Source organism: Trichosurus vulpecula, chromosome 3 (genome assembly GCF_011100635.1).
Source record: "Trichosurus vulpecula isolate mTriVul1 chromosome 3, mTriVul1.pri, whole genome shotgun sequence".
NCBI lineage: Eukaryota > Metazoa > Chordata > Mammalia > Diprotodontia > Phalangeridae > Trichosurus > Trichosurus vulpecula.
In genome coordinates, this window is record NC_050575.1 from 145,219,565 (window position 1) to 145,244,142 (window position 24,578).

Genomic DNA, 24,578 nt, shown 5'->3' on the forward strand with positions numbered 1-24,578 from the left:
GGCATTTCCTTCTCCAGCTCATTTTACAGATAAGGAAACTGAGCCAAACAGGGTTAAATGACTTGCCCAGGGTCATAGAACTAGAAAGTGTCTGAGGCCAGATTTGAACCCAGCAAGAGGAATCTTCCTGACTCCAGGCCCATCACTCTATCCACTGTGTCACCTAGCTGACCATAGAGAGATATAGATATATACACATTTATACATATACATATATACAAGTATGTATATAATCAGGAGTGTGCTGGTAAATGTTTAACAACTGGCTCTTCAAAGCACATGACAATTTTAAGGTTTATCTTTATTATTAACATTTTCTCTAACACTTTCTTAAGTTGAGACTATTAACAAACAATAAGTCAAGCCCTGATTTATAGCATTTGCCAATTTCTGAAATGTAAATGCTCACACTAAAAATTTAACAATTAGCTCTCACAAGTCAGTATGAACTGGCTACAGCAAACATCCGGGATGGATGGGTGGATGGATGGATGGGTGGGTGGATGGAGAGAGGGATGGTTGGGTGGGAAGATGGGTGGGTAGATGGATGATAGATGGATGGATGGAGGGTATAAGGGGAAGCTGGATCTATGATGTCATTAGTAAAGGTAGGGGGGGTAGGGGGACTCCTTCTGCTGATGCAGAACTGTAAGTCATTGATAATGTATAGCCCTAGAAAGCTACATAGACACTAAAGGGTTAAGTTACTTGTCCCTTTTGTTACACAGTTATTAAAAATGGCCACGCAGCTATTATATGTCAAAAGAAGGATTAGAACCCAAGTCTTCCTGACTCCAAAGTTGTGTCTCTGTCCACTACAGCATGCTGCCTCCCATGCACAGACATGTACAAACATCTTTGTGAGCCATCCAGCATGTTGATTAGAGGGAGAGTGGTATAGAAAGAGGAATATTCCAAAATCAAATTGTAACAAACCAAGTAGCCATCCAAACCTCCCCCCCAAAGTTAAGAAGCTCTCCAGAAGCAACCCCATGTAGTACATCTTTGCAATACACTCTGAGGGCTTACTCCCTATATACGTCTACTCTCAATCATAACTCATAGTCCCATTTCTAACCCCAGAAAGAATTGGGTAGAATTGGGAATGAAACAAGGAAGATACAGAATATATATCATATATTTCCTTCAAGGATCTTTGGCTTCACTGATGTGAGGTTTCCCCTTCTCAGTGCACTGCCTAATGAAACTGGAGATCTTACCCCAAATCTGTCCCAGCCTCATAATCCCAATAGCATCCCAATAGGAGGTCATTTCTACCCCTCAAATCCACAAAATGACATCTGAAGTGTACCTGGCTTGGTCGTATCTTTCTCCCATGAGTATGTTACTTCTGACAGTCCCACTGAATATCCATGCCTGCTGGGGGACATAAGCCAAACTTCCATTCACCCCCACAGACCCAGCGTGTAAATTCATCTGTAGCAAAAAGAATGGCCAACATAAGAACCAAGACAGTGGTAAGGAGACAGGGCTGGCTAGTGGGGAAAGCATCAGTAACCATGTAATCCTCATCCACACCAGCCGTGTGACCTTCAGTAAATGACTTCCCCAATCTGGGCCTCAGGCTTTCTGTTTCTGAAATGGAGAGAATGATACATGCCCTAACTTACTGGGGAGTTTTAAAGAAATAAAAACAATACTACTTATGATGCACTTACAGCACTGAATAAATTCTACATTTTTTTGTTAAAGATGTTAAATATCTCCTACTGACATCAACACAATTTTGCTATTTTCTGACTTAGTGGTTAATTATTAATGATTAAATTTTTTAAAATGAGACTTTGGAGGAAGAAGGTCTGGTTATTTTGGGAAAGGTCACAAATTACTAGATGAAGGTATGAATGAATAATAACTCATATACTTATAGTACCTTACGGTTTATAAAACCTTCCAAATAATAGAATCATAGATATGAAACTGAATGGGCACTTAAAGGAAATCCAGTCCAAATCTCTCATTTGGAATGATGAGGATGGAAAATGATGGTTTAGAGATATTAAATCATGACTGCCCCTAAGGTCACATAGACAATGTGATAAATAGGCCCTCTGATTACAAATCCAAGACTTCTTTGTATCCCATTGCCTGAAATTCAGAGAGTTGATTTAACATCTACCAAGGGTCAGGAGCAGGATTAAAATTCACATTTTTTATCATTGTTCAGTCATCTTAGCCATGTCGGACTCTCTGTGACCCCATTTGGGTTTTCTTGCAAAGATACTAGAGTAGTTTGCCATTTCCTTCTCCAGCTCATTTGACAGCTGAGGAAACTAAGGCAAAAAGAGTTAAGAGACTTACCCAAGGTCACAGAGCCCATAAGTTATCTGAGGCCAAATCTGAACTCAAGGTTTCCTGACTCCTGGCTTGGCACTCTATCCACCGTGCCACCTAGCTGCCCTATTTCTTATCATACCATATAAAATAGAAGAGAAGGTAGATCATATACCTTTCACAAATTATTGGGGTAGAGATGGGGGAAGGACAGGATTCTTTTCCAAAGCAAAGGCATTTACCAAAATTGAATAGAAGAAGATTAATAACACAACATTCTTCCTCCACCACCATAAACTTAGGGCACACTCTCCCTAAGTTTATGAGTAGGAAGAGTGAACAAGTGCAAAGATTATGTGAGAAACACAGTGGACAGACAATTCATATGGGGGGGATGGATTCTTAAACAAAAGATAGAGATAATTACAAGAGATAAAAATGATCATTGTAATTATATTAAATTAAAAGCTTTTGCACACATGAAATTAATGCATCTAAAATTAGAAGGGAAGTAGTTAACTGTGAAAAAAATCTTTGAATCCAATAGGAGTTTGATATATAGCTTTATAGACAACAGAAATATATAAGATCAACCAGTCCCCAAGACAGGTAGTCAAAGGATATGAACAAACAGTTCTCAAAAGAAATGCATCCTTTTAACAACTATGTCAAATGCTCTCTATCACTAATAAGAGGAATGCAAATAAAAACCAATTATAAGACTGTGTTTCATATTCCAAAAATTTGCAAAGATGACAAAAGACCAGAATAACCAATGTGGAAAAATTGCAGAAGGTAGGATACTAGTATATTATTGGTGGAGCTATGATTGGTGCATTCTAGAAAGCAGTTTAGAGTTATGTAAACAAAGTGACTGGAGTTTCCCCATATTTTGACTTCGTTCCTATGCATATACTCTAAGGAGGTCATTGATAAAAAGCAAGGCTCCATATACACCAAAATATTTATAGCAGCACTTTCTGTGGTATCAAAGAGCTAGAAACAAAATGGATGCTCATCAGTTGGGGAATGGCTACACAAATTATGGTGCGTGAGTGGAATGAAATGTTACTGTGCTGCAAGAAACAACATGATACATAAAAGCATGGAAAGACTTGTATGAATAGATGCAAAATGAAGTAAACAGAGCCAGAAAAACAATGTTTACAATGACTACAACAATGTAAATGAAAAAAACCAATAGTACAAGACAATGGAAATGGAAGGCTGCAAAGTTATAATGACTAATTATTGCTGTTATTGTTGTTCAATCAGGTCCGACTCTGTAACCTCATTTGGAGTTTTCTTGGCAAAGACACTGGAGTGGTTTACCATTTCCTTCTCCAGCTTGTCTTACAGATGAGGAAACTGAGGCAAACAGGGTTAAGTGACTTGTCCAGGGTCACACAGCTAGTCAGAAAGACGAGTCTTGCTAACTTTGTGCCTAGCACTCTATCTACTGTCCCACCTAATTTCTCTTGGCCCTAAAGAAGAGATATGAAAAAGTCTCCTCCCTCACCTACTTCTTCACACAGCTGGTGTGAAACGTTGCATCATAACATCAGATCTTTTTTTTTTGATGCATTGACTGGTTTGCTGAATTTTTTCTTTCCTTTTAAAGAAACTCTTGGTTATAAGAAATGGCACTCTAGATAAAGAGAAGCAAGGAATACAGGGGTAAATGTAAGTGATGTAAAAACAAAAGATATCAATTAAAATCTATTTTTTAAAACCTCATATTTCCTGATTCAAAATCCAGGATAATTTCCATTACATTGCCATTACAACGTTATGTTGAAAAGGTGTTTTTAATCCCCACCACCACCACCCTGTTGCAGTTATGCTGCTAGGAATGCCTATTGGTTGGATCACACCTTGATCATCAAATAGGGGAATTGTCCTTTATGGGAAAGATGTGCAATGCTGAACTGTGGATTATGAAAACCATTACATTAGCCCCCCAAAAGGCTTATTCTTCCTGTGAAGTCCATCTCTTTATAATTCATAGGATCATAAATTTAGAGTTGGAAAACAACTTAAAGTCCAACTAGTCTAACTTTTAATAACCCTAATTCCTTAAAAAAAAAAATGTTTTCTTGGTTTCTTAGAGGTTAAGTGATTTGCCTAAGTTTTTTTTTTTATTTGCCTTTGTTTTTTGCATCACAATCATTCCTAAATATGCTACTCCCCCTTCCTGTCATACTCACTGAATCTCCTCTTGTAACATATAAAACCCATAAGAAAATTTAAACAAAGCCAAGGTCCACCTTGGTCTCATCTGACATCACAAACAGCACGTCACATACCTTGTCACTCAACTCTCCAACAAAAGGAGGAAACTGTGTATTTCCTCATCTCTTGTTTCTGCCCTTTGTTTTAGTGGCACAATGGCAGTACAAATAAGTAGAGTCAGGATGACCTCAGCTGAAATTCCTGCCTCTGATCCCTACTGGCTGGGTGACCCTGGACATATCATTTAATGACTTAGTGACGCCATACAGCTCTATAGCTAGGAGTTGCAAAACAATTGTTACTCTGCCAACACCTGTGAAAACACACATCTGACCTCCCCCAAAAAGTGACAGCCCTTTTACTTGACCAAGAGACTTTTTACTCCTAAGCCCTTTGGCAATTTCAGTCTAGTTTTTTTGCAGATTTGGATGTTTACCTTCCTCTTCCTCTGTAAAGACAGTAGGACTTCTTTAAGGTAATCTTGTTCCCCTGTCTGTCTTCTCCTTAACTTAAGCTTATCCCTCCCATTTGTCATCTTTTTTCCTAGTTTTAGAGTTTTGCTTAACCTAGCAATTCCTTTTCATTTTTTTCCTTTTATTTAGTTAGCTAAATTTTTGCTCTTTTTCCCTCTAAGTTAAATCATCAAGTAAAATAACTTTTATCTCTCTCCACCCATGTCACTCCCCCTTCTCAATAAACATCAATGTCTCCCTGTCACTTCCAGGATCAAATACAAAATCCTATATTTGGCATTCAGAGCCCTTTATAACCTACCCACTCTTCCATCTTCTTGCACATTACACCTCCATACCCTAGTATTCTTTGATACAAGTAACACTGGCCTCCTTGCAGTTTTATGACAAGATAATTTATCTCCAAACTACAGGCATTTTCACTGGCTGTCCCCTATGCCTAGAATGTTCATTTCCCCCTCTGGTTTCCCCGGCTTCTTCCTTCAAGTCCCATTTAAATCCTACCTTCTACAGGAAACCTTTTCCCATTCCCTCTTAAATCAAATGCCTTCCCTCTGTTAATTACTGTTAAGTCGTTTTTCATTCATGTCCAACCCTCCATCATCCCACTTGGAGTTTTCTTGGCAGAGATACTGGAAGTGGCCTTTGCCATTTCCTTCTCCCAGCTCATTTTACAGATGAGGAAACTGAGGTAAACAGGGTTAAGTGATTTGACCAGGCCATATTGTGAACTCAGGAAGATGAGTCTTCCTGACTTCAAGCCTGGCATTCTATCTACTGCACCACCTAGCTTCCCTCTGTTAATCATTTCCTATTTATCCCGTATATAGTTGTGCATATATGCTTGTTTATTGTCTTCCCCTATTAGACTGTGAGCTCCTTGAGGGCAGGGACTGTCTTTATATCCCCAGTACTTCACACAGTACTAGTACATAGTAGGAATTACCTCCCCTTCAACCTGTTTTGGAAATATTAGTTTTTTTTTATTTATTTTCTGCACCTTTTTCTAAAAGGATATCTTTCCCTCACACTTGTCATTATGTGTCTTTCTTTTGTTTTGTATTCTAGACTTTATTCTTTGATTCATGACCCTTTTGCTAATTTATCCTTTCTTTATTCTCCATATTCTTCATGGAATTAAAGCTTCTACAGCAACCTATTTTGAGATGTGTTGTCCAAAGGTTTCTATTTTATTGCCTTGTAGATCCTGCTCCTTCCCCACCCCCCTTTTGTTGTGCCTCACTCTTATAAATACCAATTCCCTACAAGGATAGAGAAGATACAAGTATTGCCCCATGGTAAGAATTTTACTGTGTCCCTGATTCTGCAGTTCATTCTACCCCTTGCCCTCCCCATGATCCTTTTTTTTTGCCTATTCTCATGAAATCTCATCTCGAATCTATGCCCTCCCACTTCCCCAGGTATGGGTGACCTCAGGAGTTCTGCTTCCTCTTCTGATGGCAGGATTAATGGTTTCTCTAAACACCAAATCCCTGAGGATTATACCCATTGTAAGGACCCCCCAGCACCACTAAAATAACATTTCTCCCTTTGTTTCCCCTGTTTTAATTTCTTCTGTTGCCTCCTCACCTATTCTTCTGTAGGCCCATTTTTTTTCTGAGAGACTTCAGGATTATTTTCCTTTTGTTAACCTTTGACTTGATTAGGGATATACATATTCTCCTTCTATCCCTTTTTCTCTTCTCCCCTTTTAGGCACCCTTACTCTCATTCTATAGTTTAGTCCTGTGAAAAAACATTGATTCACCTATAGGCAGGGTGTTGTGAGGTTTAGGCCATAACGTTTCAGGCCTGTTCCTCCTCCAGCACTTCTGTTTGATTTCCACTTTCAGGTTATTTTTTTAAGGAAGTGGAAGAATTTCAGATAATGGTGCAATCATCTCTATGAATAGCTGAAGTGCAAGAGGTCATGTCACTGAGGAATTGAGAGGTCAGGGAGTTTGAAAAGGAACATCAGATGGGGTGCAATGGATAGTGCCAGGCTTGAGTTCAAATGCGGACTCAGATACTTACTAGCTATGTGACCCTGGGCAAGTCACTTAACTTTGTTTGCCTCAGTTTCCTCATCTGCAAAATGAGCTGGAGAAGGAAATGGCAAGCCACTCCAATATCTCTGCCAAGAAAGCCCCAAATGGGGTCACAGAGAGTTGGACAAGACTAAAACACCTGAACGACAACAGCATCAGTGTAAGATGCTCAAGTCCCCTAGTCTAAGAGCAATAGATGGGGAAGATGGGGAGCCAGGTGTTAAACCCCTGAGCAAGGAGAACATATGACCTGGCAGCAGAACACAGCAGCCCAAGATGTGTTGTGAGTGGACAAGGATCCTGTAAGTCTCTTAAAGAAAAAATTATTAACAAATTTTTTCAACACATCATACAAACCTCCAAGGATATTTCTAGTTGAATTTTTGTTAATGTAAAATAACCTCAAACTCTTAGTAAAAAAAAAAACCATAAAAGTGTAATTGCAACTGATTATACATTCAACTTCATACTTCAGTAATTTTCCATTTGTTAAGAGGAAAGATAGGTGTTGTGTTATAAATTAGTGCACTCCTGTCTCATGCTTTTGACCTTTTTTTGGTTCCTGTTTAAATTTTCTTAACTTACATAGTTATTGAAATGGGATCCTGGGTTTTTTGGCTCAGTTTCATCCACTCTTCCTCACTTTGTGCAAGTATTCTTATATTGTTTTGTATTCTTCATATACGTCATTCCCCATGTTATAATAATGTCCCATTACACTCATATAGTACAATTTGTTCAGTAATTCCCCAGTTGTTGGGTTTTTTTAACTATTATAGATGATGCTACTATAAATATTTGCATGCTCATTAAATTGTCAAAGAAGTATTTTCTTTTAGAGAAGATTGTAAGGACACAAGCATACTAACTCACTGCTGGTGGAGCTTTAAATTAGTCTGAACATTTTGGGAAACAGTTTGGAATTATGCAAGGAAAGTTACAACATTGTTCATGCTCTTTAACCCAGTGATCCCTCTACTGACTTTATATCCCCAAGGAAGTTATTGCCAACAAGGGCTATTTTATGAAAATATTCATAGTAGCATTGTCTGTCAGAGAAAGAAAGAAAAGGAGAGGAGAGGAGAGGAAAGGGGAAAGGGGGAAGGAAAAGCACTTTTGCCCTTAAGACTAGGGGATTTCAACATCCATACTGATGTTCCTTCAAACTCCTTAATCCTGTGGCCTATTTCTTCACTCCACCTCAGCTACACATCGGGATGGTCACACCATTATCCACAGCTGTTCCATTTCCTTAATCAAAATCTCTACCTTTCCTCTATTTTTGGAGTTTCTAACTTTTGTGTCATGAGCCCTGTCTGGTGAAAGCTATGGGCCCTTCCTCAGAATAATATTTTTAAATTTATAAAATAAAATGTGAGGGATTACAAAGGAAACCAATTATATTGAAATAAAGATATAACTTTTCCCCATTGTGGGTCTGTGAACCACAGGCTATTTATCGACTTTATATTTATTCTGTATAGTCATGTCCTAGCCCTCCCCCATTAAACTGTTATATCCTTGTGAGTTGGGATGGTTTTGTTCTTTGTATTTTCTGTCCCCAGAGCCTAGCATAGTGCCCAACGATGTATAGCAAATGCTTAATAAAGGCTTGTTTACTGAATGATTGTTCTTCCCAGGGCCTTGCCTAACTTTTCCTTGGTAAAAAGGTAATTTATAGAGGCATGCTCATCCTCACCACCTCACTAAGGGATCATTTGGTCACTAATAGCTTTTGAAAGATCAAAGCAAAGGACTAGGAAATGGGAGACCCAGATTCTAGACATGGTTCTGTCTTACTGTATGAGCTCAGGCAATTATTCCCCCTTTCTAAGTCTCCATTTCCTCCTGTAATAAATAGAAATAATAATTCCAAGGCTGTTTGGAAGACTCACTGAAATAACGGATGTGAAGGGACTTTGAGAGGTTGAAAGTACATGAGATCTTTGCCATCTATTTAAAGTCAAATTTGCAAAACCCACACCAAGGTGATGTTTGCTGTTCATCTGGTACCAGGGCATCCTAAGTGGATAGCAGCACCTTTAAAAAGTGTAGGGCAAGGGAAAAAATGGGGGGCAGGGAAGGGGAGGAAGCACTACTTGAGTAGACAGCAAAATAAAAAAGTGGGCCTCTCTAAGAGCTCAATTTAATCCCCAACGCAAAAACCTAGATTTAGTGGACAGATCAATTAGTCAGTGCGCTGTAATGGAAAGAACACAGAACTGAGTTAAGACTTGAAGAGAAACCCTAGCCTCGATATGTACTAGCCATGTGATCACCGACAAGCCCCTCAGCCTCTCTAACTGTCAGTTTCCTCGTCTGTTAAATAGGGATTGTGAGAAACGAAAGAAGGGATTCTGTTTCCCCAGGATTAAAACTCCTCCCAGTTTTGTAGGGGTGATAACAGAAGAGATAACAGAATGTAAGTCAGAGGTGACTGGTTCTGATCAGAGCCATGACCTAGCAGAACCAGGCTTCTGATCAGGTGAAAGGTCAGAAGCCTGCACACATGCTTAACGAGCTGTTTGAAGGGGAACATACAGAGTAAGAGAACATGAGGTGGGCGGTTCAGGAGGTTGCACCTAGCCAATGGAGAGCAAGGGGGGAAATTCGAATCAGGATTGTTATAAAAGAGTTTGTAATTGTCTTGAGAGTGTGCTTGTGGCGTGGCCCTTTTTCACAAGGGCTTAGAGGCCGAGTCACCTGTCAGATAATGATGTGAAATAAAAATCTTTTTTTCTAAATCCATTCATGGCCAAGTGGAATTCTTGGTAAGATGATTATTTCTAATAGGATAATGATATTTGTGCCCTGCCCCCCAGGTTTGTTGTGAGAAAAACACTTTGCAAACGTTAAATGCTGCAGTAGTTGTAGTAGTAATATACATTATTATAGTCCTCCAAGGTTTGAAGATGGGCAGGTAGGGGGCACAGGGGCCTCAGTCACTTACTAGCTGTAACTAGTGTGACCCTGGACAAGTCACTTGACCCTATTTGCCTCAGTTTCCTCATCTGTAAAATGAACTGGAGAAGGAAATGGAAAATCATTCTAATATTTCTACCAAGAAAACCCCAAATGGGGTCACAAGGAGTCAGACGACCCGATGACAACATTGACATAGATTGCTGCCTTTCATTTCCACCACAACCCAGTTAGCTAGGTTATTGTTGTCCTGATTTTACAGCTGAGGCCCAGGTCTTCATTTCTCACCAGGCTGTACTCAGGACTTTTCTATCCTGCCCCGGAAAACTTTTCATCTTGAAAGATTGCTCCAGCCCTGGAAGTCACAACACCAAAGTGCCTTGGTACCTTGGGGCTCCTCCCCTAGTCTCTTCCTCTGATTCACACCCTGGAATATCATCCTTTCACTTTCCCTTCCCCACTTTCTGCTTCTTTTTATACTTTGGCTTCCCCCATTAGAATTTAAACTTCCTGAGGGCAGGAATCCTCTTTCTTTTTGCTTGTATTAGCATTTTTATTGTTTAGCCCAAATCTGGCATACAGTAAGCTAATAAATGCTGGTTGACTGACAGAAAATTTAAGTGACTTCCACAAAGTCACACAATTGAGGCTGGATTCAAATGGAGGTCTTTATGACTCCCGGTCCAGCACTCTGTCCACCATAACCACCCTGCCTATAAAAATATTGGCTCTGAATTTTTACAAAAAGATACACAGCAGGGCACCTCCAGAGAACTGGTTTATGTAGGGAAGATAGGATTAAATGTTAAAGACACTAACTTTACATGAATCCTTCTCAGGATCATTGACTCGAAGGTCAATAAACATTTATCAAGCATGTACACTGTGCTAAGTGCTGTCAATACAAAAAAAAAAAATAAAAGGTAAAGACAGTCCCTGCTCTCACAGAGCTTACAGTCTAATGTGGGAGACCACATGAAAATCAAGGATTCTATGTGTTATGGAGGTAAGATGCTGATCCAGGAAGGACTTGGGTATGGTAGGGGATAGAAGGTATTTAGATCAGTGTGAATAGAAATCATCCACTGGCACATTTGTGAGAAACAAAAGACGGAATTCTGTTTCCACAGGATTAAAAGTACCTCCAGCTTTAAGTGATAACAGAATGTAAGTCAGAGGTGACTGGTTCTAATCAGAGCCATGACCTAGAAGAACCAGGCTTCTGATCAGGTGAAAGGTCAGAAACCTGTATACATGCTTAACGAGCTGTTTGAAGGGGAACATATCGGGTAAGAGAACATGAGGTGGGCAGTTCAGGAGGTTGCACCTGCACAATGGAGAGCAAGGGGGGAAATCCAAAATGGGAAGAGCATAAAAAGCGTTGCATTTGTCTGAGCAAGCATACTCCATTAGGGAGCCACCCATTCACTAGGAACGTAAAGCAAACGTAAAATAAAATGAGAACTTTCCCGGCTTCACAGTGAGTATTGTTCTTTCTGGGGTGAGCATGGTTCTCACACATTTCACTTACCTCCCCCAGTATAGCTGATAACAGACAGCTTTTTCCACTTCCGGTATTTCCACAAACCCCTAAAATCTTCCCCTGCAAGACAAATGAAAGCAGGTGAGTGTTGAGATGCTCTCCATAGCCTCAGACCTATTACAGCTCAAAACCTCATTCATATGCCCATGATGCATTTTGTTGTCACAGACACAGCATCAAGAGGAGGGAACAATTGTCCTCCCACCATTTCTTCCTTTCACAGAAGTTTTGAAGGATGATGTCATGGGATCATAGATCAAGGGCTGGAAGGGGCCTCAGAAGCTAACTGGTCCAACCCGCTCATTTTATAGATGAGAATACTGAGGTCTAGGAATGTTAAAAACAAAGCTAAAGATATACTTTAGAATTTACAGAGTCAGTGATGTTTCTGTAGTTAGGGACTTCTAGGGTCCATTATGGCATATAGCCTGGGTTTCTCCTAGCTGGGAGATTCCTCAAGCGATGACTAGTGCATTGAGAACACACTGCCAGGGATCTTTACATATGGGTTAGCAGTCCAGTTCTAACTGAGTTTGATATCTAGTCTATCCCTTTTATTTTATAGGTGAAGAAACTAAGGTCTAGGGAGGGATCAGTGACTTGCTCAAGGGGGCATTTCTCCATGCCAAGGCTAACTCCTTAATGTGTACCAGTAATACCATTCTATCTCATCTTCTTTAGGAGACTGCTCATTCTATCATCCCTACTCTCTCAATAATCTTCCATTAGGTGGGAACTGATTCAACCATTATGTAGAGCAATTTGGAACTATACACAACCATGCATACCCTTTGACCCAGTAATACTACTACTAGGTCTATATCCCAAAAGAGATTAAAAAAAAAAAAAGGAAAAGGACGTGGATGTACAAAAATATTTATAGAAGCTCTTTCCTGGAGGCAAAGAATTGGAAGTTAAGGGGATGCCCATCAATTGGGGAATAGCTGAACAAGCTGTGGCAATATGTTGTTTTCATGTTGTCTCACCCATCAAACTGGGAGCTTCTTGAGAGTAGGGACTCTCTTTGCCTTTCTTCATGTCCTCAGTGTTTTGTATAGTGCCTGGCACATAGTAGACACTTTACAAATGCTAGTTGACTGATTAAGTGTCTAATCTGGAATTTGAACTGTGGTCCTCTGATTCCAAATCCAGTAATCTTTCCACTGTACCACTCTGCCCAAGGAACTAAAGAAGGCGGTGATAGACCCAAGGGGATAATTCTGGGGTGGAATTTTAGGTAACAGAACTAGATCAAAGGGCCTGATATCTGGGGGAATAGAGCCCTCCTGGAGCCCCTAAAATCACTCCAAGTTTCTACTCTGCCTTTCTGTAAGGTGGGGTCTAGGCAGAAACTTTGCCTTAACAGTTCGTCATAAGATTTAAAACTGCAAGGGTCCTGATGAAGGATCCTACAGATAAGGACAGTGGAGTCCTGGCACAACTGTGTGACAGAGTTGGGGCTCAAGCCAAGGCCTTCTAACTCTACCTCCGGCACTCATTTTCTCCCTGTTCTTTGTATTCCAAGCACCTCATGCCCAGTTCTGAACTTTGCAAGTACCCGGAAGGGAAGAAAGAAACCAGCATTTATCAAGCACTTACTGTATGTTAGACATTGTGCTAAGCATTTACAAATATTATTTCACTTGATTGTCAATTCTGGGAGGTAGGTGCTACTATTACCCACATGTTACAGTTAAGGAAACTGAGGCAAATAGAGGTTAAGTGACTTGCCTAAGGTCACACATCTAGTAAGTGGCTTAGGCCAGATTTGAACTGAAGTCTTCCTCAGTCTAGGCCTCACACTCTATAGACACTGAGTCACCTAGCTTCTGCTGCCAGTCCAAGACTGCGCCTGATTGGTCTTCAAGGTGGCATGATAGTCCGGACCTTGGAGTCAGGAGATTCAACTTGTCATTCTGGTTTTGCTACTAAATTGCTTTGTAACCTTGGGCAAGTTTCCTTCCATCCTTCCAGCCTCAGTTTTATCCTAAGTAATGAGAGAAGTTGATCTGGAGCCGAGATAGTCTCTTAGTCCCTTTCTGCTCTATGACTTCTGATTCTTGGGTGGCATTTGTTTTGCCATGTGGGCAACTTGTGACTTTACCTTTGGTACCACAATGCTTATATTGTGCAATACTGGGCCTAGGCTGGTCTTTCTCTCTCCAAGTTGGCTGAGCCTCCGAGTTGGCTGATTCTTCCCTTGAGATGATCCCACAGCAGGTTTGTCCCCATTCCCATTAATCTCCATAGCTCCATTGCAGATCCCACCATCATTCCACTCCCAAGATAAAGTGGCATTGTCCAAAACCAAGGCAGCAGAGCCTTTCAGTTTCTGGACATAAAATGCAGGGCATTCCCTCAGGAAAAAGTTCTTGAAAGAAAAAAAAAAGAAAAATTCATTTCAGAATGGACAGGGAGCTCACTAGTACAGCTTCAGTGAACCTTAAAAACTCACTGATGTAGACAAATTAGAAAAAATGCCCCTATCAATGAGTGGACAGTCACGACCATAGAATAGTTTCATTATCTTTAAATATATATATATGGGCAACTCTCTAAGGCCAAATACCTGCAGAAAAGGTGCTGACCTAAAGTAGTAGAGGGAATTTCCTCCCCAAAAGTTCACAATACAAATGAATTCAACAGATCTAGTTCCTATACCTATCAAAGATGCATGTAGCTATATATATATATATATGTATATATATATGTATATATATATTATATATATATGAACATAAACATATATAGGAATATATACTATATATGGGGAGAGAAAAAGAGATTTTTAAGGCCAAGTACAGATGCTGTTGGATCTAGTTTAATGAATACATAAGAATAATTTATAATTAGCACACCTATTTTGCCATGTGAATGAGTGCTAAAGAAACTTTCCAAGTGATTAAAAGTTAATTTTTAGAATCTTAAATATTCTCTTTAAAGTTCTGTTTATACTATTTAATACTGAGCAAAAGATTTTTTTTCTGCATATAATGCTGAGATTAAACTTTGACATAGAACAAAATCATAGCATTTTAGTACTGGAAGGAACCTCGAAGATCATCTGATCTAAGCCCTTCATTTTTCAGATGACACTGAGGTCCAGAGAGGGGCAGTGATTTGTACATTGTCACACAGCCAGTCAATGATCGCACTGGGATTAGAATCCAAATCTCCTGACACCTGTACTAGTAGACCTTCTACTCTGTCCACTAGCATGTCACATCAACTCATTTCTTTTTGTCAAATTACTATGATGCCCTAGTGGAGTCAGAATTCATGACATTTCACTCTTCTTTACTGGTGGGAAGACTAGGTAATGCTTGTTTTGGTACTGCTTTACATAGACTATCTTCCCTGAACATCCCAAAGAGCTCAGGTTGGATAGACTGTACGTGTTAAGGGCAGGGTACATCCAAAAGATGTCATTGATGATAAAGGCATTGCCAAATGATGTACCAAGATGACTAATATTACAAAGCTTACCTTCAATCTCTGTGCGGCTGACTGTGAATTTGTATACCCTTTGATAGAAAAAGGTACAAAGAACACAGATAGCCTCAATGTATTCATTGTCGCCACAGTAGTAAATGCCTAGAGAAGAAAAGGTAGGGGGAAAAAGGTTGTTGTTTTTTAGGGTTCCTTGTTATGCAGGCACAAAGAACAGCCTTGCTGGTCTACATTGCTATGTTGGGTCACTTCACAGTGGTGGGGTAGGGATAACTTTATCCAATTTCTTTAATTTTTGCAGATCTGCAAACAGTGTAGGGTAACTAGGACTTTGGTCCAGGGTGAGGTGTTCTCTGGCCTGTCCTTATCCCACTCCCTCTCCCAGTGGCGGGCCTCCCTAGCAGTTGCCTTAGAATATTAGGGAGTATGTGGAGGTAGGGGTGAGGATTGAGGGGGAAAAGCAATGTTCCCTCATCTCAGGCTCTCTGTGGTGCTGGTCTTGGACACTCACACTATTACTGCTCTTTAATAGGCTCTAAAACTTTATTCTCATCATTTTCCCTTTGCTTCAAAAGCCTTCCTCCCTCCTCTTTGCCTTTCCAAATCCCATTCTTCAAAGCCAACTCAAGGACCACCTTGTCCAATAAGTCTTCCCTGATCAACTTCAACCCACCTAAGAATCAAAGAAATGTTAGAGCTGGAAGGGATCCTAGGAATTATCTAATTCAACCTCTGCTTGTCTACTGATCTCACTTATACTCTGAAACATCTAGCCTTTGCTTATATAATTAGTCTTACATATTCTCTGATTAGTTGGTGTGTGTGTGTCTAACCTATACAATCAAACAGTCAGCCCCTCAAGGGAAGAGACTCTGTCTTAGTATTCTTTTGTATCTCCCATTGCAATGGGTGCAGAGTAAGTAACTGACCAATACATCCTCATTGACTTTCCTTATTGATATTGGCTTGACTCCCTTTTGGAAAAATGGGCTCCTCTACATCCCTTGCCAAGACTATATTTTTTTTTCCACCTCTTGGGAACACCCCATTTAGTCTCTGTCTGTAAGCCCCTTCTGACTTTTTCACGGTATAGTCATGTGGTCTTCCTAGGTACTACCAGGGGTGGGAAACTTGTGGCCTCAAGGCCACATGTGGCCCTGTAGGTCCTCAAGTGTGGCCCTTTGACTGAATCCAAACTTCACAGAATAAATCCCCTTAATAAAAGGATTTGTTCTGTAAAACTTGGACTCAGTCAAAAGGCTGCACCCAAGGACCTAGAAGGCCACGTGTGCCCTCGAAGCTGCAGGTTCCCCACCCCTGACCTGTCTCATCTCTAATTCAATTTAACAAGCATTTATTAATTGCCTGTTATAGACCAGTCACTGTTCTAAGAGCTGGGGGTGGGGGGAGAGAACATGCATATAGCTAAGTAAATATAAAATTATCTTAAAGTGGAGGAAAGCCCTAAACAAGGGGGACCCAGATTGGTTATCAGAGAAGATTCTTCTTGGCTTGTTTCCATGCTGTCATGTCCCTCATCAAAAGGGATCCCCTTCCATTCTCTCAATAAGTCCTCACATTTTAACTGCCTTAGGGCACTTGGTTTATACCACACTCTAATCATAGGGACAAAATAAGGAAGGGATAGATAGGCCACACTAGTTTTAAATGGGAGTTTCTATATATCTCCTGGCTGTTCCTTGATCAAGACAGTCTCCCAGTTGCAGGCATTGTCTCTGGTTGTCCCCCATGCTTGGAACAGTCTCCCTCCTCCACTCTGACTATTGGCCTCCCTGGCTTCCTTTAATTCCCAGTTAAAATCCCACCTTCTACATAAAGCCATCCTCAGTCCCTTTTAATTCCAGTGCCTTCCCTCTGTTAATTATCTCTGATTTATCCTTTATATATAGCTTGCTTTGCACATGTTTTTTACATGTTGTCTCCTCCATTTAGATTGTTAACTATGACTCTTACCCAGAATCAAACAGAGCTAAGGGATGTTTTTTTTCCCTTTTTATGGTTTATGTCAGGTCAGCCTGAGCCCTTGAAGGGACAGTCTTGGTATTGTCATAACCATGTCCCTCCTTTTTCCTTTCATAGCAAATTTCTATAATCAGGGCTGGTAAACTAAGGAAGTTTTCATTGTTGTAATACTAAATCTATTCATTAATAGATTAATACTAAAATATCTCTGAGTTAATCTAACAGGATGCAAGTATGAAAGATCTTTCTGTTTTTAATCTGAATTTGTCATCAGCTCCATATCCTAAGCAAGTAGGTAAAATTAGTCCTTAGGCTTGCCATCCCCTTGCTGATAGTTAGATATTTGCATATAAGATTGGGTCCTTAAAGTATCTCATTCTTTCAGGATTATATGAAGATAATATATATCCTCAAAAGAGGGAGATAGGATAAAAACATAAAAGTTTTAAAATTTAGTGAAATAGTAAACTTTGAGAAAGCAACAAAGACTATTAGAAGTCCAAGAACTAGGATATATATGATTGGCTTTCAAATGTTTCTAATGGGATATACAAGCCTTGAGAATATCTTAGTAATAAATTCTCAAAACTGGATTAAGGATTTTACATATAAAATTGCATTAATAATTGTAAAGAACTTTTAAATCATATTTTTCCCAATTTTTGAAGTTTCTGTCTGACAATATTAAGAGACAGAAGGGTATATTTTACAAACCAGGCCTTCCTGGATCCTTTTTAAAAATTCTTCCTTAGCCTGTTGATGGCATTGTCCATATCAGATAAAGGGGTTAAGTGTAGATAGAAAGAGCAAGTGATATGTAAAAACTGAAATTTTCTGAAGTTTCAGGTGAATTATAGGTTCCTAATTTGATATTCTTCTTATAATAAAATTAGCTGCCTGAGGTTTGAGTTGATTTTCACCACATGAACAAGTTATTGGAAAACCAAATTTAGGAAGCTATACTAAATTGCATCAAGCTTGTTACTGGCAGATTTTAGCAGAATTATCTAGGGAGTCTACGTAAGTGTCTTGGAACCAGAGAAGTGGATCAGTTAGAAGAAGCTTCCGCCAAAGCTGCCCTGACAGCAAGGCCTAGTCCAGAATTTCCAAGGCAAGCTGTTTCCAGGGATCAGAGGACTACATGTGACAGCTGAGACTCAAGATGAAATGTGCTGATTAAATGGACACTAGGAGTGGATTACAGGGAGCTTTTTAGTGTTATTTAACATTGATAATCATTATTGTATCATTTTGGCTTTTTTGCTTCATGGTGTTGATGTTTGCCTGGAAGCAAGGTATTCCTAAATACCTTTTATTTGTTGTTCAGGGGTCAGAGCCACTCTTCCTGCAACTTTTGGTTAGCTGAAAGCCCATTTTCTGTTTTTGTTAACTTTACCTGATCAAAACCTGACTTAACTGTTTGACATTCCTCAGGTGGAAGCCAAAAGAAAGTTTGAAGCTCCCCCAAATGATTTAAGCATTACCCTAGTTGACTGTAGATGAGAGGATTTCCCTGACCCTAGTTACCTTGGTGATATATAAATCTTCCCTCTCAATCAGTCCATTGTGGGCCCCCTAAGTAGTTTAATCTGTAACCTGACTTAGTGTACCTATAGAGTCTATTTAAGAAGATTTGTTTCTTTAAGGGATATATAAGATTATGATTCTGCTTAACTAAGTTTGTTCAGCTTTTACGACATTGAAAGAAACATGGGATAGTGATTTTTTGTGATATTCCTGTCCACAATGCACTTGTTTCTTGATTGTAAATTTAAGTTCCCCGACTTACTCCAATTGATCCCTCTGAGTATAAGACATTGGGAAAAGTTTGTCACCAGTCTTGACCTTACCCCCCTTAAATGATATAAATCAAGTTTTAGACAAGATAAATAATAATAAGACTGGTTCCATTGATTCAGGTTGTTTTAATGAACTCCCTTTGATAACCCCGCTTTTGGCTTCTGTAATTATGCTTTCACTAGTATGAGAATATTGGTCTTGGAAAAGTCCCTGAGGAGGAAGTTGTAGGAAAAAAAAATGATTTATTATAATGTTTGGAAAAATCTTTACACTGTTTAAATCCAACTTGATATGATATGCACCCGGAAGGTCTCCTGACTGCAGTAACTCTCTAGGAATGCAGGAGATGGCTACAAGGTATTTTGGGTTCTCCCTGGTCCTGAATCTACCAAAAACATTCTTGTTTGGGGTCCTGATACCTAGGTCTTGTTTAGGGTCCACCCAACTTGTGTTTTCTGTTACCTTCAGAGGACTGTGTGCTATGTCTTTATCAAATGATTTGTGTGACAAAGAAACCTTTGTCAAAATCCTGCATGATACAAACCTACCAGAACCTGAAGGGGAAAGCCACACCTCCTTTCCAACTTTCTCTCCTCCACTAAATGACCTAATAAATTTCCTTCTAAAACTCTTTCAGAATTCAGAACTCTATTCTCATGAACAATAGCAAGTGCTGCCCTGAAGCTGTATAGGTTACAGAAATTTGGCTGAAACATAGAATGTATAAGTGAAAGTAATGAGCAATTAGTCTGGAAGTATAGTTTAAAACCAAATTATAAGGAGTTTAGGAAGAAACAGAAGAGTTTATATTTTATCACAGAGGCAATAAAGGAGCCATGAGTGGAGAAGACATGGTTGGATCTGCACTTTAGGAATATATGTTTGGTAGCTAAGTGGAGGATGCATTGGAAAAGGGATGGATTAAAGGTGGAGTCTAGAAGAGCAGTGCCAGAATGGACAGAGGGCTAGCCTTGGAGTCAGGAAAAGCTAGGTTCCAGTCCTACATCTCACACATACTAGCAACTTGACCACAGGCAAATTATTTGACTCATTTCCCACCAGCTGCATTCTTTGGACTGGACTCCATCGTGATTGTGGCTCCCAGGAAATTTCATCATCCCTAGGAATCTCATCCAGTGAGACTGCATCTGCTTTGGTGTTTATACCTCTTACCCTCAGCCTCTCTGATTGGAAGACTGGAGGATGGAGCAAAGTACTCCTCCCAAAGCCTCTTTTTAAAGAGGAGTTCCCAAACCAGTCAACCTTTCATTTCCACACTGCTGAATTAGATGCTCCCCATTCCTTGTCCTTTTGCATGTTATCTTTCCCCTTTGGATTATAAGCTCCTTAAGGGCAGGGGCTGTCTTTTTTTTTTTCTTATTTTTATTCCTAATGCTTAGCACAGTGTCTGGAAGATAACAGGCATTTAATAAGTGCTTATTCAATGCTAACTGACTGATTTAACTCTCAGTGCATTAGGCAACTCTCTGAGACTGAGTTACAGATAGCTTGCTGATATCAATCACTGGCAGGAGTTTACACAACAAAAATTCCCTATACTAATGAAAATACAGTTTTGAATCCCTTTACCTAAACATTCCTATACACCAAACACACACACACACACACACACTCTCTCTCTCTCTCTCATACACACACACACACACATACACACTCTCTCTCTCTCTCACACACACACACACACACACTCTCTCTCTCTCTCTCACACACACACACACACACTCTCTCTCTCTCTCTCTCTCTCTCTCTCTCACACACACACACACACACAGTCTCTCTCTCTCTCTCTCTCTCTCTCACACACACACACACACACACACACACACACACGCACTCATTTCATATACACATTCACTAGGAAAAAACCCTAAAGTTTTGAATAAAAGCAACATGAAGCTACATTTTCTACCTGTTAAATCTCAGAGGGCCAAGATAGAAAAGAAACATAAGGTAACTCAATTCCTCGCTGATGTTATAAATAAGAAGCGGGAAAAAGATATAAATTCGGAACACTCACTAGTGATGTATTAAGTTCAAGCTTTAAAGCTGTGTGGACAAGAAACATCACAACAGTAGCGATAGTTGGTGCAACAAACAAGATGACAGTATTGAGACTCTGAAGAAATCCAAGTTTTTCGAATAATTTTTGCTCCTCACTTCTTAAAGCTTAAAGACAAAAAAAAAAAATGACAAATGTGTAATAATCCCAAAAGTATTCTAGGTAGAAGTTTGAATAACTCTAAAGGATCTAAGATTGAAACAAGATTGACATTATAAGGCTCTATATGAAAACAAGGCCTTTTCATACCTTTAATGATGGCTGAAAATGGTTTTTCCCAAGAGTACATTTTAATCAGCTTAATGCAGGTGAGAACTTCACTTGTGATTCGGATTCGCTTATCACTGACCACAGCAGCCTGATGGTGTAACCTCACAATAACCCTGGTCAAATAGGCCTGCAATTGGGATGGAATGATATTGTTCAGAAATCACTAAGAAGAGAGTTTTTTAAAGTAAGGTTGAGAGTTTTGTCCTATGCATAGGGGTAGTCAAAGATATTATTCCTGAAGAGAAATTCTAGAACTTGATTTAGAACTCTAATCTGACTGCATCAGGAGAATCAAGTTTAGTAATCCTAAATTACAGGTTCCCTTTTGAAGTACTGAGGTACAGTATGTGTTCTGCTCTCCTTGAGGGTAAGAATGGTTCTCTATAGATCCCTTTTAACATATCTGTAAATTTTTTTGTTCTTTTTCCAATTTTAGTTGAAAAAAGGACTTGAGATGATCTAGCTTAATTGGGTCTCACATCAGGCTTTCTACAGACTTGGTTTCTCACTATTCTTTTTAAGGGTTATTTTTCATAATCTTTCATCCTTCTCTGTACCATTTTGCAAATGAGTTTATACTTTTAACTAGTATTGTCCTGGGCTGCTCTTGTTAATAAGACCAAGTGATTGCTGAGTGAGGTAGTGTCTAGGGTCTTTTGGGATCCTGATTGTGGCAACTGTTTACATCAACTAAACTTCCATAGGAAGTTGTAAGATCAGAATCAATGTCTTTTTCCTTGTCCATTTCTCTTTTTCAGCATCATTAGCTTGGTTAAATGGGTCATGAAGGAGTTATTAAACTTTCATGCAGTATCCTATCTTTATTCTTCTAATTTATTGTTTACTTTGCTTTAAATAGTCAATGATGGGACTGCATACGGATGTATGATTTAGAAAGGGCTTTCAACCACACATTTCTTACCTGTTAAGATACAGTGAATTTTATCTTTTCAGATATAATACTAGTTTCAATAGCCTCTATTATTATATCTTTAAGAGGTTTTAGAATCTTGAAGAATGACAAATTAACTGCTACTCTCTAAGGAATCATTGGTAAGTATGCAAGTTCTAACTTTTATTTATGTAAAGTTTATGAGGAGATGGGCAGTACTCATTAGTTGTAAAGAGACTGATTTTTAACCATCATTTGAAAAGCAATTGATTTTTAACTGACATTTGTGAAGAGACTGTTTTCCTGTTATGACTGAAAAAAGATTCTGAGAAGACAAAGACTGTATTCTCTAAGAGGAAGGAGTTCAACTTTTATAACTTTGGGATAAATTTTATATTTTATGAATAAATAAGATTTCTTGAGAGACTTTAGCCACTATCTAATGAAGCTGAATGATGGGACTGTTTCAGAAGTAAGAAGAAATTAAGAGTAGATGTTATTATGCTAGGGGACTATAGAATCTTATCTTCTTATAGATAAAATATTGCAGATAATTATTTGTCTTTGGGTTATTCTTTGTTAACCTAATAAGTTATATAGTCAGTACCTGACATTTATTTAAATCTAGGCAATTAAGAGTTTTGCTATATAAAGAGATGTGAGCAACTGCTAATGAATAAAGAAGTTCACAAGTTTTAAAGCTGGAAAAGAGCTTAGATGCCATCTAATCCAACTCCCTCATTTTATAGATGAGGAAACTGAGACCCAGAGAGGTTAAGTGACTTTCCCAAGGTCACAGAGTTAATAAGCATCTGAAGCAGAATTTGAACCCAGATCTTCTTGCTTCCAATTCCAGTACTCTGTCTACTACATCAGGATTTCTCCAGTTAATTAAATAAGTAATATTTAGCAAACTGGAGTAGGGGACTCAGAGATAACTAGTCAGTTAATGATAATGAGGTTAGAATTTTAATAATTAATGAAGAAATATTCAAACATATCTCCTGCATTATCTGCAGATGAGAGTGAATATGAACGAGTCAAATAGGACTGTGGAGTTATCATTCCATGTAGCCTACAACTGAGTGTAGTCAAACTTGAAATACCGTTATGCTTACTTGACACAGAATTTCAGTTACAAAATACTTCATATGTCTTTTCTCTTTTGATTTTTATGACAACCCTGCAGCAAGTACAACCGATGGTGTCCCCACATTATAGAAGTGGCAGTGCCGGTATTTAAACCTAGGTCGCTTAAGTCAAGGACTGTGCTCTTACAGCTCACTATTTCTCATGAACAGAATTCGATTTAGCAAGCACTTAATAAGAGCCTGCTCCTTGTAACACACCATGCTAAGTTTTGTTGGATAAAACTAAATCTCAACTATACTGAAATACAGTAGTCAGGAAATGTCCCCCCAAAATATGTCCAGGGTACCATGGCCCCAAGAGCTACCCTAGTGAGACAGTCCAACATAGAGTAGTTTAAAAGAAAGTACATTACCTGTAAGGGAAAAATCAGGAGGTAGCAGGCAATCCCTACGAGTGCTGTGGGACCAAGAGTGATGTAAGTGGAAACTGATGCAGAAATTATTGTTCCTACTGTAATGACAATCATTGGACCAAAGCAAGCCCCTTCAAATAGGTGATTGACGTCACTGGCAAAAAAGCTAATGGCCTGCAATATAAGAATACATAAATGTAGGGGAGTTCAAGCAAGGGGCGCAGTTCTCTCCATTGGAGAGAGAAGGATCTTCTTAAATCTTCTAGGGTTAAAGAAGAAATAAGGTTCTTTTTGCCCCATGACCTTTTTCCTTCAGTAGCAGCATAAACCTAGAAGAAAAACACTCATATTTTCCTACAGATGCAAGGAATGAGCAAAAATAGAATCTGGAAAGAAAAGACTTTTTTATTATGTCATTCCCTAGCTCAAAGACCTGCAGTGGCTACTATTACAACTACCTATTAGATCAAATCTCCCTCAGACTCCTCAGGTTAACAATTGGCTTCCTTCTCCTCCTCTCTAATTAATATCTACTAGCCAAAACTTATCTCCACCACTGTTACTCTGACCAACCTAACCTCCTCATCTCTCATGTCTCTGATTCCTCTGATGCCCTCTTCCACACTTCCATTCATACCTGTTTCAAGTACTCTCCCTTTCCCTCTTCCTCTTTCCTTAGCTTACCCAATCTTCAATGCCAAACTCCTAACATCTCCAAAAGTGTTTCCTGATCAATACAACTTATAAGAATTTTCCCCTTATTTTGTATTCCTTGGCTGTTACATATATGGTCTATACTAAACCCATTAATCACTTTTGTGGCTCGTGTGTTTACCTGGGATGACTCTCAAGTTGTTTCACTTGTGTAATACTTGTTTTGTTGTTGTCACTTTTACATGGTAACAGATATTGATTATATGTGTATCTGTATGGATTTTAAATTTGTGTTGCAATGTTTTATTACTGCTAGCCTTCTATTTATTAGAATTAGAATTATGTGATTTATAGTTCCTGTTCCTACTCTTTAGGAATTTTTTTTTGTTACCTGCTGCAATCAGCAGCATGACTCACTCCACTGGTATCCTTC

General features: G+C 39.1%; 1 protein-coding gene across 1 annotated transcript in view; it reads right to left on the reverse strand.

Annotated features, from left to right (window-relative positions):
• Nucleotides 1–24,578, reverse strand: part of ABCC11 (ATP binding cassette subfamily C member 11) — a 63,857-nt gene that overhangs the window by 29,820 nt on the left and 9,459 nt on the right. Inside the window, exons 6-12 of the mRNA XM_036751667.1 lie at nt 23,492–23,665; nt 21,075–21,222; nt 20,784–20,932; nt 14,999–15,106; nt 13,617–13,883; nt 11,501–11,572; nt 1,313–1,437 (exon numbers count right to left, since the gene is read on the reverse strand). Of these exons, the coding sequence (XP_036607562.1) occupies nt 1,313–1,437; nt 11,501–11,572; nt 13,617–13,883; nt 14,999–15,106; nt 20,784–20,932; nt 21,075–21,222; nt 23,492–23,665 (1,043 nt within the window). The remainder of the gene's footprint in view (nt 1–1,312; nt 1,438–11,500; nt 11,573–13,616; nt 13,884–14,998; nt 15,107–20,783; nt 20,933–21,074; nt 21,223–23,491; nt 23,666–24,578) is intronic.